Source organism: Solanum verrucosum, unplaced genomic scaffold (genome assembly GCF_900185275.1).
Source record: "Solanum verrucosum unplaced genomic scaffold, falcon-dt-bn FXZP01000049.1, whole genome shotgun sequence".
NCBI lineage: Eukaryota > Viridiplantae > Streptophyta > Magnoliopsida > Solanales > Solanaceae > Solanum > Solanum verrucosum.
In genome coordinates, this window is record NW_026020221.1 from 8,245,256 (window position 1) to 8,263,765 (window position 18,510).

General features: G+C 32.9%; 1 protein-coding gene and 1 pseudogene across 2 annotated transcripts in view; one reads left to right on the forward strand and one right to left on the reverse strand.

Moving 5' to 3' along the window:
* LOC125831693 (cyclic nucleotide-gated ion channel 1-like) overlaps positions 1–18,026 on the reverse strand; it is a 65,386-nt gene extending 47,360 nt beyond the window's left edge. Inside the window, exons 1-2 of one of the 2 annotated variants that reach the window (XM_049510874.1) lie at positions 16,220–16,285; positions 15,528–15,605 (exon numbers count right to left, since the gene is read on the reverse strand). In XM_049510874.1, the coding sequence (XP_049366831.1) occupies positions 15,528–15,559 (32 nt within the window). In that variant the 5' untranslated portion in view covers positions 15,560–15,605; positions 16,220–16,285. Of the gene's footprint in view, positions 1–15,527; positions 15,606–16,219; positions 16,286–17,965 lie in introns of those variants that run through there. The other variant, XM_049510872.1, reaches the window with a different exon arrangement.
* LOC125831733 (cyclic nucleotide-gated ion channel 1-like) lies at positions 9,416–14,632 on the forward strand (annotated as a pseudogene).
* Positions 18,027–18,510: the final 484 nt, after the last annotated feature.

The following is an 18,510-nucleotide window of genomic DNA, read 5'->3' on the forward strand; positions in this document are numbered from 1 at the left end:
TTTAATTCCTAAACTTAAACTTTTCCCATTATTAGATGTGCCATGAAAATTACTATCTTTTCCCATTATTAGATGTACTTTGACTTGCTGACTTTCTTTTTCAAAAGAGTCGTCTAAGGTATATTGTATTCTAATATAATATTCACTTTTTTTGTTGGAAAAAAAGAATTATGATAATGATCATTTCTTTATGAAATTTATTTTTGTTTAAATATATTACAGTATTTTGTCAGCTACTATCAATATTATATTTCTTTGAGCTTTAAATTATGGACTTTTGAATTCTTGAAATACAAAGAAATAGACATTAGCATTTGGGCCAATTGGAGATGATTGACAACACTTTTGGATCAAAATTTCTAAATTCATCATTATTGAATAAATTTTGAATATGAATTCATCATTATCAATTTATTTATTTTGTCATATCACATTTTTATGATAAATTTGGTTGATTGATTTTATAAGAAAAAATCACAAGTGGAGTGATCTTATTCTCTCCTTCGTGACACCTATATCTTTCCTGCAATGATTCATGATTGTGTTATGCCATGATTAGGAGATTGGGGTTGGTTCGAACTAGTGGCGGAGCCAGAATTTTCAACAAGGGGTTCAAAATCTGAAAAAATAGGCACACGAAGTAGCCGAAGGGGATTCGACATCTACTATATATATGCCTAAAAAATTATTTTAACCATGTAAAAATAATATAATTTTCTGCCGAAGGGGGTTCGGATGAACCCCTAAAGATAAGGTGGCTCTGCCACTAGTTCGAACACACAACACTAGTGTGGAAACCATTTATTCCACAAAGTCTTCCTTCCTACTAAGCCATCAATTAATTTTAATAGGGATTCACATATACATATATATATCTAAATATGTACATAGTCGGAGCAAATCTTGAAGGACGATAAACAATACAATACAAAGATATAATAAATCAACATGGTTTGAACAATTCACTAGTAAAAAGAGATCAGAATACGAAATCCGACACTACAACAAATATGATATATAGCTACGTAATTATTAGCTACGACATCAAATTCGTCACTAATTGTTCGCTTTTAGTGACAAAATTTACTTTTCGTGCTTAAATATATGAGACACATACTTTTAGTGACGAAACAAAAAAACCGTAGCAAAGTTTCATCTACTAAAGTTTCCCACCAAAAAATTAATTGGCGCCATTTGTTAAGTAGTGTTAGTCACGAATTTAAAGTTATCGGTGACACATTATTTCGTCATAATAATGTATCTAATTCATGACAAATTATTTTGTCTTAAAATTTATTGATTTTTTTACCCAAAAAAATTTCATCTAAAAAAATATGTTGTTACAATATCAACAAATTAGAATTCGTAGTTAAATATTATAAGTTTTAGCTATAAGAATTTAACTTTAATTATGATATTTATTTTCGTCACTAATAGTATAAATAATTGGTGACAAAGATTTTATTGTCTCTAAACAATCTGTGATTCAGTGACAACAAAAAAATTGTCACAAAATTTGTAAGGTGTTAAATAGCGACGACTTAAAATTTGTAGTGAATAATTCAACTATTTGCTACGAAAAAATTCATAGCTAAATACAATTTTTTTTGCTACAATTGTTCATAATTACAAGTGACAACTTACAAAAAGAATAATATAAGTGCTTCATAAAAAATAGACGGAGTCCTTTCGTTAATTGGCGAGGGAAAATATTAAAACCAACGAATTCGGTCCATTTTGTAAAAATGAAAAAATTCAATTCATGAATTCTCTTAATTACACAATTATGCATCATTTCAAAAATACAATCCAGGTTATAAGTATCGTGAGTGGGGTACGATTCTGCCACTAGATCACTAATATTTGTTGGTTTAACACTTTTGTTTTTTTTATTTGATACACTTTCATCGATAAAGATGATAGAAAAAATAATTCTCAAGTCTTGGTGCTAATTTTTGTGCGTGTCTATTGATTTGTGATTGGTAAACTGCATAGACTAAGTCGATCTATTTGCTTCTGTCTAAAAATATGTAGTTATTTAATAGTAATTCCACAAATGCACATAGATCAACTATACAGAGATAACATCGACTTACAAACTTAGACTTTGCAAAGGTGAGAAATATTTCATGAATTTCTATTAACTTTTCCATCAGTGTGAAAATCGAAATAAACTAAAAAAATGAAAGCACAAATGAAAGAAACGAACAACCTAGGATTTCAAATATATTATGATGAAGTACTAAATATAGTTATGGGTATCGATGTTTTTTTTTACAAAACAATTGATTTACTAACCGAATTGAACCGATTATTCAATTTTTTAAATAAAATCGAAAGTTTAATTTTATTTAAATTTATAATTGTACTATATAATTTTTAAAATTTATAAAAATAACTGAATAAAATAACATAATCGTACTGAATATATTTAAAGATATGTTAAAAAATATATAGTTTAATTAAAATATAATCTACATTTGAATAAATTGTGGGTGGTAAATTTCATGCACTTGTGTATGTGTATAAATAATCATATAATATATTATATCTACAAAAGTTAAATTTGAACGAAGTGAATGAAGTAGAAAATAAATTAAAAATGAGAGACAAGAGAGAGTTGATCTGATCGTAAACACTCCTCACTTCCAACCTTAAGGTTGTAAGTTCGAATCCCCAAGAAAGCATGATGTGGGAGCTCCTAGGGAGGAGTTTAAAATAAACTTGAGATGGGGGGTAGGGGGTGGGGGGAGGATAATAGGAAAATTAATCTTTTTTATAATAATAAAATTGTCCCTAATTAATACATTTAATAACAAAATAATTTTTGGTATATAAAATATAGTCATTAGCGACGATATAATTTTGTCGGTAGTAATAACCTTTTTAGTGACAAAACATACTATTATCTACAAAAAAATATACTTTTTACGACAAATGAATTTGTCACAAATGTTTAAGCATTTGGGGACGATTTTTCTTTTTGTAGTTAATATAATACTTTTAGCGACGAAGCACTAAATCGTCTTTGTATACTTTTAGAGACACAGTTAGTGACGACTGAGTGACAAATTATTTTTCGTCTCACAAGAATTTTAGTGACGAAATATGATTTATAAATGACGAAATTATTTGTCCCTAATAATCGAATTGAATTTGTTGTAGTGCGAGAAAAGGATTAGCTAATTATGAAAGAGATACCACTTATGACAAGTGTTTTGCTCTTCCTTCAAGTAAAACGAATCCAAATATGACAAGAAAACAAAAACAAATACCGAACATCAACAACTCATATAAGAGGAACTAAAACCAAACTATAGGAAAAGAATAAAAAAGAAGTTTGAACCTTGAGAAATTAACTTAAGCATAGTGAAACTTACATGGTGAAATGAAAATAATTTGGAGATAACTTACATGGGCATTGAATAATGAAGTGAAGTTTAGTAGAAGTAATTTGTATATGTGTGTTCAATTTTTTCTGTATAAGAAAGTTCCTAGATATTGCTATGAAAAGGCAGTCATCTTATTGAGTTAATAGGAAGGAGGACTTGGTCTTTTTTTTCAGGAAACTGCAAAGACTTAGGTGGGAGAAAAGTCACAAGTCAATGAACACATCTAGCAAAGATATTATTTCTTCAGCCACCAATGGATGTGGTGCAGCGGATGAGGTTACTTCATCCTTAATTAAAAGGTCTCGAGTTCAAGTCTTAATTAAGTATGAAAACATCTTTAAAAGGTCTCGAGTTCAATTTTGGTGATTTTTCCAAAACTCAATTCTTTGATTCGGTGTTCGATGTAACGGTCTCGATATTTCGGTATACCAAAGAACCGAAAGTACTTTTTATTTTAAAAAAGTATATATACATATATAGGGGTTTCCTCATCCAAAAGCCAAAGTGTAACAAGCATTTAAACCATTCATAAACAAATCAATATTTTTAAGTATCACTTAACATGGTTTTACTTTTTTAAGTATCTTATACTTTGATTTGGTGTCTATTTTTATTTTTTCATTTGCACCGAAAAATCGTTTTATAAACGTACCAAGCCAAATCAAATCGAAGTTGAAAATATTGGATCAAACCGAACTAATTTAATTCGGTGTTTGATATACACTTTTTCAAAATCAAAATTTGATAAAACTGAACAGAAAAACCGCACGCCCATCCCAACTTGTAAGGGTGTTTTTTTTTTTTTACATCCTTCTCTTTGTTGTTTAATAAAAAATGGGGTTTTATATATGGGGCCTTTTTGCAAATTTTAAAATGTTGGGGCTCTTTCAAGAATAGCTTTTAGATAATTATTTACACTAAGCATCAAAAGTGTCCCTCTTACTTAATAATTAAATGAAATAATTATGATCCTAAATACTTCGACCAATTAATTTACAAAATACATAAATTATGTATAAACTAGGTAAATTACTCGTGCTTCGCACGTGATTGAACTCTTTTATTAAGCTTACATATGATTATTCAGTAATATCCGTATTTTCGATACATACTCTACATTGTCAATAACATTTTATCTTAAGGCAAAGCATTCCTCCGAAATCTCAAAGTCCTATATTAATAACATAAACATAAACTAATTACTGTAAAAAAAAATATACCAGGATTTGTAACAATAGAATGAAACATAAAGGAAAAAATTGAGCCCAGTGAATGCACAGTGTCCCCTTAAGGAAATTATTCCCCTCTAGTACCCAAGGTTTAAAGGAATGGATCCTCTCAAGATAGAATGATTCTATTCACCAGTGTATTGATACAAATACAATGGTGTAGTAAGTCACTCGACAGGAGCAAAGTACACGAATATTTATTTGTGCAGAAGAAGAAGAAAAAGAAGTTCAGAATTTTCGTTGTTTTAAAATGAGAGGAAATTCCTCTATTTATAGACAACAAAGCGTAGTGTCAACAAATATTTATTGTGCTTTATTGGAAAGATCACAACTCTTTGGAAAAGTTACAACCCTTCGGAAAGGTAATAACCCTTCAGAAAGGTAACAACATTTCATAAAAGTCACAACTTTTCATTAAAGTTGCAATGCTTCATAAAAGTCACAACTTTTCATAGAAGTCACAACGTTTCATGAAAGGGAAGACTAGTTTTGGAGATAAATAAATTTAAAAAGGAATCCTGGTTTGTGGTGGTGCCACGTAAGCGGGCCTAGGGTTCTCTTTATATATATATATGATATATGATTAGATGACCTAGCTATTCATATTCATAACTTTCCTTAATTAAGACTTATGTCTTCTTTATTTCTATTGCAAAAGTTTTTTTTAAAAGGGAAAATTATACAAATTGAACCCATTAGGTAAAGTATTTATCTAAATTGGATTAAAATCAATATTTTTATCTTGATTGGACCCACGACCCAAATTATTTACCCGTCTGCCTCCTTATTCTATTCACTGAACCAATGTTTCTTCATTCTTACTCTGATGGTATCAAACAGTAATTGAACAGTTTTTCATTGAAACACTGCATATTTCTCCTTGATACCATAAGAGTGTATATATATATATATATATATATATATATATATATATACTTTTATGGTATCAAGGAATAACTGAATAGTGTTTTCACTGAATCGTTGTTTCTCCCTTTTTGAAACCATCAAAAAAAAATATATATATATATATATGTACATATGGTATTAAGCAACATGCATTAGTAGTTAACATAGAAGGTATGAAAGTAAAATAATAGCCACTTGTAAATAGTTTTTCTTTTTGGGTACAAGTGTTCTTTTCCCAAAGTCAATAATCCTCCTTAGTTTTAAAGCCCAAAGAAATATAGTATTGATAGTAGAGTAAATTTTAGGTTTAGCAAACATAAAAATCATATTTGTATGTTATAGCTATAGTTTGTGTAATTGTGCTCCATAGCAAGCATTATGTTTGTTATGGCTATTAATCTATATATTTTGGTATACATATGCATAAAAATTATGTATTTGGGTCTATTTGTATATTTCAGTATACAAATGGGTCCTGCATTTGTATATTTGGGTATACAAATGGGTCCTGCATTTGTATATTTCGGTATACAAATAGGTCCTGCATTTTTATATTTCGGTCTATTTGTATATTTCGGTATACAAATGGATCCTGCATCTGTATATTTCGGTATACAAATGGGTCCTGCATTTGTATATTTCGGTATACAAATGGAATGGCAAAAAGCATGGAATATTAACTGCGAATTACAAATAAAAGAATCTATAGTTATAACATTTAATTTGAATTAATAATTTGCTATTTCATACAATTTTCTGTTGATAGTAGCCCACAAAACACTGAAGTAGCCCAAAAGAAATATAATATTGATAGTAGCTGTAACATCCGGCGATTTGAAATAACTATAAAGAGGCCTAGAATTGGAAATTTTTCTTTTTGGAAAGAATTTTTAAAGAATCTGGAAATTTGGCCAAGTGTGGAAATCAGTGAGTTTTTGGCCAACTTTGAGGAGTCATAACTTCTAGCTCAGGAAGATTTAGGAGTAGTTCCAGTTATGGTTATGAAGCTTGTGGAATGATCTTTCCAACGCCACTGAGTTTGCTCTATTCCGAGTTTGTATGAGCGAGTTATGCCCTTTGAAAGTTGGGCTGTTGGCAGGGAATCCGTCCGGAAATTTTAAGGGCATTTTGGTCTTTTCCCTAGCCATTTCTTTTGGGGTTATATTGGTGTGTTAGGCTTATTTTGGATCATTTTGTCCCATTTTAAAAGAGTAAGAGTTAGGGTTCTTGAGTGAAGAAGAGAAGAAAAGAGAAAGAAGAGAAGAAGAAGAGAAGATCAAGGAGTTTCCGTCAAAGATCATCGTGGAAATCGTCGGGGGTGATCCCTACTAGGTATGTGAGTTCTTAGTGTTGGGTTGATCCTTTCCCCCACACACCAAACTTGTTTTATTTTCAAGAAGAGGTTGATTTTGTTGTTGAAGTTGTTGGTTGTAGTTGTTGAAGTTGTTGGTTGTGTTGTTGGAGTTCCTTGTGGATTTGGGACATGATTTGATTGTGTTTTGAGTTGAGTCTCTTGTATGTTGAGGGATTTTATGATCCTTAGTGCTTGGGGCTGAAACCATTGAAGTTTAGAAGGTTTAGAGTTGGAGAAAAGAGGGAGGAAAGTCGAGTTTTCTGGGCAAGGGGTCGGCGCGTCGTGCCTGCCAGCGCGCCCCAAAAAGGGTTCTGAAGTTTCCCCCTTGGGGCGGTGCGCCTCTCAGTGCGCCAGCAGGCCCCCTCTGAAGTTTTTGGTCTGGCGCTCCGCGCCTCTCAGAGCGCCAGGTTTTCCCATTCTTTCCCCACTTTCTTATGCATGTTCCTAGGTATTGTACCTATGTTTCCTAGTTGTTTCCAACACCCCAAGGTGCTTCTAAAAGTCAAGAACTCATCCGTAACATCTGATCAAACACCTTGAATCCATAAATCCAATTCAAGGAGAGTTAGTTAGAAGTCAAGTGAAGTTAAGAGTTTGAGCTTAGAAGTTAAGCAAGTCAAGCAAGTTTTAAAGTTGTTGAAGAGTCTTATTTGAACGTTTTAACTTCATTTTAAGACTCAAGTTTCAAGTCAAGCAAAGAGTCTCAAGTTTCAAGTTAAGTCAAGAGTTTAAGTTGAGTTCATTTCTCAAAAGCTATTAGGGAACTATGTATTCCCAAAGAAGTTTCTAAATGTTTTTACATTTGAGTAAGAAAGGGACTATGATTTCCAAAAGAGCCTTTGGGCTAGATTTTGAGTAATTATCTCAACTAAAGAAGGATGTGTTTAAAACACTTATGAGCTAAAGTATTTTGGGAGTAGTATCGAGCACCGAATTGGGGACGCGAGTTCATTTTAACTCAACTCTCCATAAGAACCATGTAGCCAACATGGGAGTTAACGGGTCATACTTTTTAGATGAATCCGTAAAGTTAAGCTAGTGGATCCACTTAGTAAAGTTAGCTTCCTATATCACGACAAGGTATAGGATGGTCCTCGGGCAACATGACGTAAAACGTTGTATCACCACTCAGATTCATAGTGGTGGTTTGTCGGTTAGAGAAACTCCCACAGTAGAAAGAGTTTGGTTCCTCGAGAAGTTCTGCTTAGTGTGGATGGGGGTATGGGACTTCATTCATCCATTGCACGAGTAGACTTCATGAGGAAGCATGGTATTTTCATGATATTATAAATATGATTTTTACGTCATGTTTTAAGAGTTTACAAGCTTTATATATTGCATGTGTCTTATTGTTTTATATATTGAGTTCAGTTATTCATGAGTTGAACATAGCCAAGGTAAGTGTTCTCTTGTACTCCTTTCAAGCTTCAGTTGTGGTTTAGCTTTCCAACTCGCATACTCGTACATTCAATGTACTGATGTCAGTTGGCCTGCATCTTATGATGATGCAGACACAGGTACCCAGGATCAGCATCCAGCACGCCGTTGATCCAGTTGAGCACTCCAGAGTCAGTGGTGAGCCTCCTTGTTTTCCGGAGGACTCGACTATTTTGTGTTTCTAGTTTTGTTTTGGTAGGATGTTGTGGGGTCTGTCCCAACATCCATCTCAGTATTGTAGAGGCTTCATAGACAGTTAGTCAGTTAGTATTGAGTTTCTCATCTATGTATATATGTAAATATTCTATTTTGAGACTCGAGTTGCCCTTTTGGGCCAGATTTTATCAGTTAAGTTGTTTTACGTCTTTGCATGGCATTGAGTTTTACTGTTGAGTTAGGTTTCCGCTGAGTTAAGAAAGTCAGGCCAAGGGTTCGCTTGGGGCCAGCAATGGTCTCCGGGTGCCGGTCCCGCCCAGGGTGTAGGCTCGGGGCATGACAGTAGCCCACAATATTTAAACAATAAAGTTCATAAAAAAAATGATCACGTCATATTTGAATTGAATATTCAAATGATCCTTTTTTCCACAAAAAAAGTGAATATTATAGGAGTATAGAATAACATAAATGAATTGTTAAACAATATATATATACCTTAGACAACTATTTTGAAAAGAAAGTCAGCAAGTCAAAGTACATCTAATAATGGGAAAAGTTGATGATTTTAATAAGTGTAGAATAACATAAATGAATTTAATGAAGTTTTTTCTCAATTCTCGTTAAGTTATCACGTGAAATAAAATGGTTTAACTTGTAACATTAAAGAGTTAGGAGTGCATGAAAAAATGCAAATGTGACTCCTTATTTAAAATCCTGAAACCTCTAATTATATAAAAGGATAATTTCAGAGACCTCTTTTCAAGTTTCGCTATATAACACTCACCTCCTTAGAGTTATGCGTTGACTTGTGACTTGTGACTTGTATCTAAACCAATGGGCTGCCTTTCATAGCAGTATCTAGGAACTTTCTTTAACAGAAAAAATTGAACACACATATATACATACTACTTGTCCTAAACTTCACTACATTATTCAATTCCCATGTAATTTAGCTGCAAATTATGTTCATTTGACCATGTAAGTTTCTCTCTGCTTAAGTTAATTTTCTCAAAGTTCAAACTTCTCTTTGTTAGTTATTGTTGATTTTTATTAATTATACTTTTTCCGTAGTTTTGGTTTGAGTTCCTTTTATATCAGTTCTTGATGTTAGGTACTTTCTCTGTCTCAATTTATATGACTCATTTTCCTTTTTAATTAATTAGTCCAAAAAAGAATCGCGCATTTCTATATTTAGTAACTTTTGAAATGATTTTTAGTCATACAAACTTAAATATATATGACATATTTCAGGCCACAAGTTTCAAAAGTCTTTCGTTCTTAAATCTGTGTCAAGTCAAACTACATCACATAAATTGAGACAGAAATTGTATTTATGGTGATTTTCTTACCATATTTGGATTCATTTTTTGTTGAAGGAAGGGCAAAACACTTGTCATAAGTGGTATCCCTTTCATATTTGGCCAATCCTTTACTTGGAATAAAAGGTTTTGCATTTTTGTAAATTGAGGATTTTTCCTTCTCATTTCATATCATATCATATCATGGAAAATTATTCTTTCTTTTTTACTAGTGAATTGATCATATGTAGGTCAATTTTCCAAACCATGTTAATACATATAATAACTCTGTATTGTCTTGTTTATCGTTTTTCAAGATTTACTCCGACTGACATCTGGTTATTTCGATCCCAACACTTGAAACTGCTATATGTTCTAATATCAGAAGTTCATGTTGGATGAAGCACAAAGTTCTCTTGATTTTTTGGAAAATAACAAGTTTAAGAATCCCTGGATAAAACATTATCTTCAATAATTTCTCATTTTTCTAGTACTTGAACCATAATTACAACAACTAATACTATGCCTCAGTCCCGAACAAGTTGGGGTACTTGAACTGTAATTACAACTTCAAATTCTGTACTAGACTTTCACATTATATTCAATATCTAGATGTTCAATTTTATACAAGTTTAAACACCTACTTGTACACATTCAAAGTTGGAAGGAACAGATGCAAGCTGAAGCCAAGTTAGATGACATGTTTATATATTATTAACTTGAAATAGTAAATTAATCAATGAAAAAACAAGATAGGACCTCAACAGGAATTGAAGAACAGAAAGAATCTTAGACTCTAACTTGATATTTCTTGTAAGTTTAGATTTGCATGAATCCTTTTGATGGTTTTACATATACTTAGGTTTGAGGACCGGAAGTCGGAACAATCATCCTTCAGCATTGACCATAAAAGTTCGTCGACTAATAGGCCATTTCATGTCAGAAAACCATCAGCTAGCTCGTTGATGAGAAGCGTTAAAAGAAGGATTGAGAGGGGTTCTGAAAGAATTAGTAGGAGACACCAGTTCGCGTCCATCGTGTAACAAAAGATCAATCTGTTGCATCAAACAAGAGAGTTCTTGATCCTCAGGATCAATTTCTTCAGAAATGGAACAAAGTATTTATATTGGCTTGTGTATTTGCGGTGTCACTTGATCCGTTGTTCTTCTACATTCCTGTTATTGATGACAAAAATAAGTGCCTAGATTTGGACAAGACGTTAAAGATCACTGCTTGCGTTCTGCGTTCTGTCACTGATCTTTTCTATATCTTTCACATTTATCCTGAAATTTCGTACTGGCTTCATTGCTCCTTCTTCTCGAGTTTATGGAAGGGGTGAGTTGATTGAAGATTCCTCTGCTATAGCCAAGCGATATTTGTTATCGTATTTCATCGTTGACGTTGTAGCAGTCCTTCCACTCCCACAGGTTCGTGTCCTCAAAAGCTTGTGTTTTTTAGCATTCTCTTAAGAGAGTATGATTTACCTTGTTTTGGTGCAGATTGTGATATGGATTATCGCTCCCAACGTGAATGGCCCCATTGCTCTGGCGACGAAAGAAATGTTGAAGATTGTAATTTTTGCTCAATGTGTTCCAAGATTTTTTAGAATTTATCCATTGTCCAAAGAAATAGAAAGGACTACAGGCTTCTTTAATGAAAGTGCATTGGGTGGAGCTGTTTTCAACCTTTTCCTCTACATGTTGTACAGTAATGTAAGTTCCCTTTCAACAAATAGCTGAATCAACATTACATAAAAGATAGAGATAATGATAAAAACACAAACCAAAACTACTACTTTTTCGCGAGTTACACACCCTTAGTTGAGTAGATGATGATAGCTTAGGTAGGAAAAGGGATCAACTGATAGTTTGGGTGTGAAACTCCCGGAAAAAAAGCGATAAGTCAGATGTGTCTTTGACCATTATCTAGTTAGGGATATGGACATTTCATTCTTGAACAAAAATCTGCTTAAATAGGTGCAAATTAAATGTGTGATCTCAGGGAATTGGAGCCTTTTGGTATTTGTTCTCAATAGAACGCCAAGATACATGCTGGCGCAATGCGTGTGACAAGATCCCCAACTGTTCGTCAGACTACTTATATTGTGGAGGAAAAATGAATGGAAATGCTTTTTTACTGAACTCTTCTTGCCCTCTCCTGCAACAAGAAGATATAAAAGATCCAAATGAATTTGATTTTGGAATCGCACTCGATGCTCTTCAGTTTCAGGTTGTTGAGAAAAGAAAATTCCGGAGCAAACTCTTGTATTGCTTTTGGTGGGGGCTGAGAAACTTAAGGTGTGTTCACTTTTCTTATGGTAATAATACATTACATTTGGATTCTATTAGTTCCATTGAAGTAACGGAATCTAGCCAACTATAGGTCGTGATGTGCCTTGAGATGGCTTAAGTTACTCTGTCGAGTAACTTCCATAATTCTATAACTATTTCTTCTTACATGTTTCAGTTCTCTTGGCCAAAACCTTAAGACAAGCACCTTTGATGGAGATATTATCTTTGCCATCTTCATCTCAGTTATTGGGCTTGTCTTGTTTTCCTTGATTATTGGCAATATGCAGGTTAGCACACTCACCCTTTTATCAAACAATGTTCTAAAATGTTGCTCGGACTCTGCAAAAATGTCAAATCCTTCAAAAGCAGTGCATTTTTGGAGGGTACTGCTGCACTTAAGTTGGATAGTCCGGGCAATATAGGTTAAGAGAGAAAATTTTAGCATTGATAGGCATTGAGTTCCATTATGTTCCTCTTTTAAGTTTAACCTATCACAAAAACACTTAAAGTTGGAACTCTTTAGAATGAAGTTCCAATAATTTCGTGTTGTTTTTTTTTTTTGAAACAGAAATTTATGCAATCTAATCTGGTTAGAGTAGAAGAGATGAGAGCGAGAAGGCGGGATATTGAACTGTGGATGTCTCATCGCATGCTTCCTGACAATCTGAGAGAGCGAATAAGAAGACATGAACAGTACAAATGGCAAGAAACTAAGGGAGTTGAGGAAGATTCACTCATTCAAAATCTTCCTAGAGACTTGAGGAGAGATTTAAAGCGACATCTTTGTTGGTCTTTTCTCAAAAAAGTAAGTACTTATCACATTTATAACTATCCCTATCCAACTTCATCATGTTTTGTGGTGTTTTATCTAGTAAAGAAATATGAACCTTGAGCAATCAAAGAATGTTGCTCCCTTTCATTTTTATGATGACGTTTGACTAAACATGGACTAGTCCTAATTATGTCATCACATTTTTTTGGCTCTGAACATGTCATTAAGGTAAAATGGAAAGTTTATAGCAAAAGAATTCTGAAATATAGAAATGTGTTATTCTTTTCAAGAATAGATGGAGTATTAAATCTGAATGAAGCCTTATCAAACCACATTATTAATTTTCAATCAATCAATCAACTACACATCAAGCCCAAATTACTAGAAGAGAACCACATCAACTCTTGCAACAAAGGGATGTCCAATGCACTAAAGCTCCGGCTATGCAGGGTCCATGGAAGGGCCGGAATACAAGGGTCTATTGTACACAGCCTTACCCTGCATTTCTGTAAGAGGCTGTTTCCACAGCCTGGTCAGGCGCTACTTCCTTGGTGAAGTAGTATCTCTTCCACAGAACTGGAACAAGTCTCTCGTGGTTAAGACATAAGAAGGGAAGTTGTACCACTTCCTACTTTTTCTTAGACGGTGTGTTGATAATCCTTAATTTCTCCTTATACCAGAGCAGCTCTGTTGGAGTAATTTATATTTGGTGAACGACACACTTTAATCATTTATGATGATGCCTCCAAACAAGCACTAAATCTTGCATTGATTTGGTATATTATGCAGGTTCCCATATTTGAGAAAATGGACAAACAATTACTGGACGCATTGTGTGACAGACTGAAACCAGCACTCTTCACAGATAAGAGCTTCATAATGCGAGAAGGCGATCCAGTAGAAGAAATGCACTTTCTAATGAGAGGTACACTGTTAACTATGACCACAAATGGTGGAAGGACTGGTTTTTTCAACTCTGTTCATCTCAAGGCTGGCGACTTCTGTGGAGATGAGCTTTTGACATGGGCTTTAGACCCTCATACTTCCTCCAGTAGTCTTCCAATTTCAACTAGAACAGTGCAGGCTGTAACTGATATAGAAGCTTTTGCACTCACTGCCGATGACCTCAAGTTTGTCGCCTTACAATTTAAACGTCTGCATAGCAAACAACTTCAGCATACTTTCAAGTAAGTTTTTTCAAGGCCTTGTTCCATTTCATAACAAGCTTCACTTTGCTTCAGACAACAAATTGGTATCAATTTCATGGTCTCTTTTCTAGTTGCTAACAAAGTAAAAAACACACCTTTCTCAACTATGCTTACATATCACAGAAAATAGTAAAAAACACCGGAAAATGCTTAGTCTAAACCCGGAAGGACAAGTAGATTGTCATTTCAAGAAGGTATTTAAATAATATCTACGTGGCACCACTCGAAAAAAAAAAAAAACTCATGATGTACTTGGCTATTTCAGGTACTACTCACAACAATGGAGGACATGGGCTGCACGCTTTATACAAGTAGCATGGCGTCGACACTTCAGGAAAAAACTCAAGAAATCCTTAAGAGAGGAAGAAGATAAACTGCAGGTTGCATTAGCTAAAGCGAGCACAAATGCATCAAGTCTTGGAGCTACCATATATGCATCAAGGTTTGCAGCTAATGTACTACGCACCTTGCGACGCAACAACACAACTGGTACCAAATCATCTCCCACATTACCTTTACTGCTTCATAAACCAGCTGAACCAGATTTTAGTGAGAAAAAATGACTCATGAACTAGAAATGTTGGAATATGTTCATATTGGTGGAGTTACATTTACTTTATATTTTATAAAACAAATCTTTTGAGTAGCACATATGCTATATCTTGATTCATTAGGATTCTTGTACATAGAAACAAACTGTTCTGTTTCTATTAAAGTTTTTATTGAGTTCTGACTATTTTTGAAAATAAACCAAAAGTTACAATGACAGAATGATGGTCTTAATTGAACATGATAAAAGACCACCCTTTACATTCTTTTTGGATAATCTTTTAATTTCTGATTCTCTCGAAATATATCTTTATTATTGTAATGTATTGTATTGTATGGTAATATATTATTTGTTGTATAATGTAGGACATTTTCAATAATACATCTGCCTTTCACACAATCGTATTGATTTACTAAAATTAGAGGAGGAAGAATTACCTCAAAATTCAAAAGTCCTCCTTAATTTAAAGCTCAAAGAAATATAATATTGACAGTAGCATATACGAAATACTATATGCTTAAATAATAAATTTCATAAAGAAATGATCACTTCATATATGAATTGGATACTCAAATGATATTTTTTTCCTAAGAAAGTGAAAATATAAGACTTATCAGTAACAGAGTTATCAGTAAGGAAGGGATTAGGAGTTTAATTCCTAGATTATAAGAGTTTGTAATATGAAGCTTTGACAGGTCTTGGTTTTCTCCCCCCTTGAGCAAGGGGGTTTTCACGTAAAAATTTTTGTATTTGATTTACTTTGAGTTATTATTTTCCGCATTATTATTTTGTCAAGGGACCTGGTCCATTGACTGATAGTGAACACATACATTCTATCAAATTCCTCAAGCGGGAAACTCGAATTATGTCATGAAGTTTATGTAAGCTTCTGCTAATGAAACTTTTATTGGTATAGGAGGCTGATTGTACTAACCTTACATATTTGTCCTGCTTTGGATTCATCATATTGAGCTTCTGTCCTATTGGATGCTCAGTAACTAGCTTACATTAACTACAAATATAAGGTGTTCAAATGAGAGAGCCTTAAATGCAAAAGCCAATAGTTCAAGTACCTCAACTTGTTCGGAACTGAGGCATAGTAATAATTGTTGTTGTTGTAATTACAGTTCGAGTACTAGAAAAATGAAAATTTACTGAACTCAATCTCTTCTACCAAAAAATTAAGAGAAATTTGTGCTTAATGCAACATGAACTTTCGAAATCAGAATATATATATAACAGTTTCAAGTGTTGGGATCGAAATAACCAGATGTTAGTCGGAGCTAATCTTGAAGATACAGAGATATTATAAATTGACATGGTTTAGGCAATTGACCTACATATGAGCAATTCACTAGTAAAAAAAGTTCAGAATACAAAAAATATTGAAAAAAATAGTTCTTTATGTTATTAAGTGAGAAGGAAGATTCCTCAATTAATAGAAGTGCAATTTTTTTCCTCCGAGAAAAGGATTAGCCAAATATGAAAGAGACACCTTCAACTAGAACGAATCCAAATATGGCAAGAAAATCAGGATAAACATCGATCTAACATCAAGAACTACTGACACAAAAAGTAAAAAAGAAAAAATTCCAATAACTTAAAAGGAGAAAGTGAGAAACTTACATGGTCAAATGAACATAATTTGCAGCTAAATTACATGGGCATTGAATAATGAAGTGAAGTTTAGGACAAGTAGTATGTATATGTGTGTTCAATTTTTTCTGTTTAAGAAAGTTCCTGGAGATTGCTATGAAAAAGCAGCCCATTAATTTAATGGGAAGGAAGACACAAGTCACAAGTCAATGCAGAGTCTACAAAGATATTATTTCTTAATTTATGTAATTAGAGGTTTCGATTCTAGATATGGAGTTGCCTTTGTGTTATTTTACCCACTCCTAACTCTTTAATGTTACAAGTTAACCTATTTGTTTCACTATATGATAATTTAACAAAAAATAATTATATAATTTTTTTATGTAAAAAGTTAAAAACTATCTAACTCACACGGATTAAATCACGATCTACACTTCTACAAAATTTCTCCCTAACTTCATTAATCGATGACTCTCAACAAAATTCAGATTACTACTCTTCCAATGCTAAGAACAAAATTTAACAAGTTAAACTTTAACTTTTCCCATTATTAGATGTGCCATCAAAATTACTATCTTTTCCCATTATTAGATGCACTTTGACTTGCTGACTTTCTTTTTCAAAAGAGTCGTCTAAGGTATATTGTATTCTAATATAATATTCACTTTTTTGTTGGAAAAGAAAAGAATTATGATAATGTTCATTTCTTAATGAAATTTATTTTTGTTTAAATATAGTATAGTATTTTGTCAGCTAGTATCAATATTATATTTCTTTGAGCTTTAAATTATGGACTTTTGAATTCTTGAAATACGAAGAAATAGACATTAGTATTTGGATTGGAGATGATTGACAACACTTTTGGATCAAAATTTCTAAATTCATCATTATTGAATAAATTTTGAATATGAATTCATCATTATCAATTTATTTATTTTGTCATATCATATTTTTATGATAAATTTGGTTGATTGATTTTATAAGAAAAAATCATAAGTGGAGTGATCTTATTCTCTCCTTCGTGACACTATATCTTCCTGCAATCAGTGGCGAATTTAGAGACAAAAAATAGGGCACCCGCACCCGTGGTCTCTTCGTAAAATTAGATATTTTATATATATATATTTTAAGATTTTGTATAATATTATATTCTGACACCCATACTACAAGAAGTCTAAATGGTCCACATGGTTAAATATTGAGCTGTTGACCTTGAGGATTAAGGATCAATTCTCACTTCAATACATTTTACTTGGTGCACCCATGTTCGAAAAATCCTAGATTCGCCTCTGCCTGCAATGATTCATGATTGTGTTGTGCCATGATTAGGAGTTTGGGGTTGGTTCGAACACACAACACTAGTGTGGAAACCATTTACTCCACGAACCCTTCCTTACTACTAAGCCATCAATTAATTTTGTTAGGAGTTCACATATACATATATATAAATATGTACATAGTCGGAGTAAATCTTGAAGGGCGACAAACAATACAATACAAAGATATAATAAATCAACATGGTTTGAACAATTCATTAGTAAAAAGAGATCAGAATACGAAATCCGAGAAAAGGATTATCTAATTATGAAAGAGATAGCACATATGACAAGTGTTTTGCCTTTCCTTCAAGTAAAACGAATCCAAATATGATAAGAAAATCAAAACAAATACTGAACATCAACAACTCATATAAAAGGAACTAAAACCAAACTATAGGAAAAGTATAAAAAAGAAGTTTGAACCTCGAGAAATTAACTTAAGCATAGAGAAACTTACATGGTGAAATGAACATAATTTGGAGATAACTTACATGGGAATTGAATAATGAAGTGAAGTTTAGGAGAAGTAATATGTATTTGTGTGTTCAATTTTTTCTGTATAAGAAAGTTCCTAGATATTGCTATGAAAAGGCAGTCATCTTATTGAGTTAATAGGAAGGAGGACTTGGTCTTTTTTTCAGAAAACTGCAAAGACTTAGGTGGGAGAAAAGTCACAAGTCAATGAACACATCTAGCAAAGATATTATTTCTACTTCATCCTTAATTAAAGGTCTCGAGTTCGAATCCTAACTATGAAAACATTCTTATTGTTAGGGAGCGCTCCCCCCCGAATGGGGCCCTACGCAGCACGAATCCGAAATAGTCAAAGCTCCAATGTAGGTACCAGACACCGGATGAAAAAAATCAAAAAAAAAAGAAAGTATTATTTCTTCCTACTTTAATTGTTTCAAGTTTGGACCCTACTAGATATAGAAAGTCAAAATCGTCTTTATTAGAGATTTATTAAGAAGTGTTTTACCCTCTAGCCCCTGCTTCCGCACC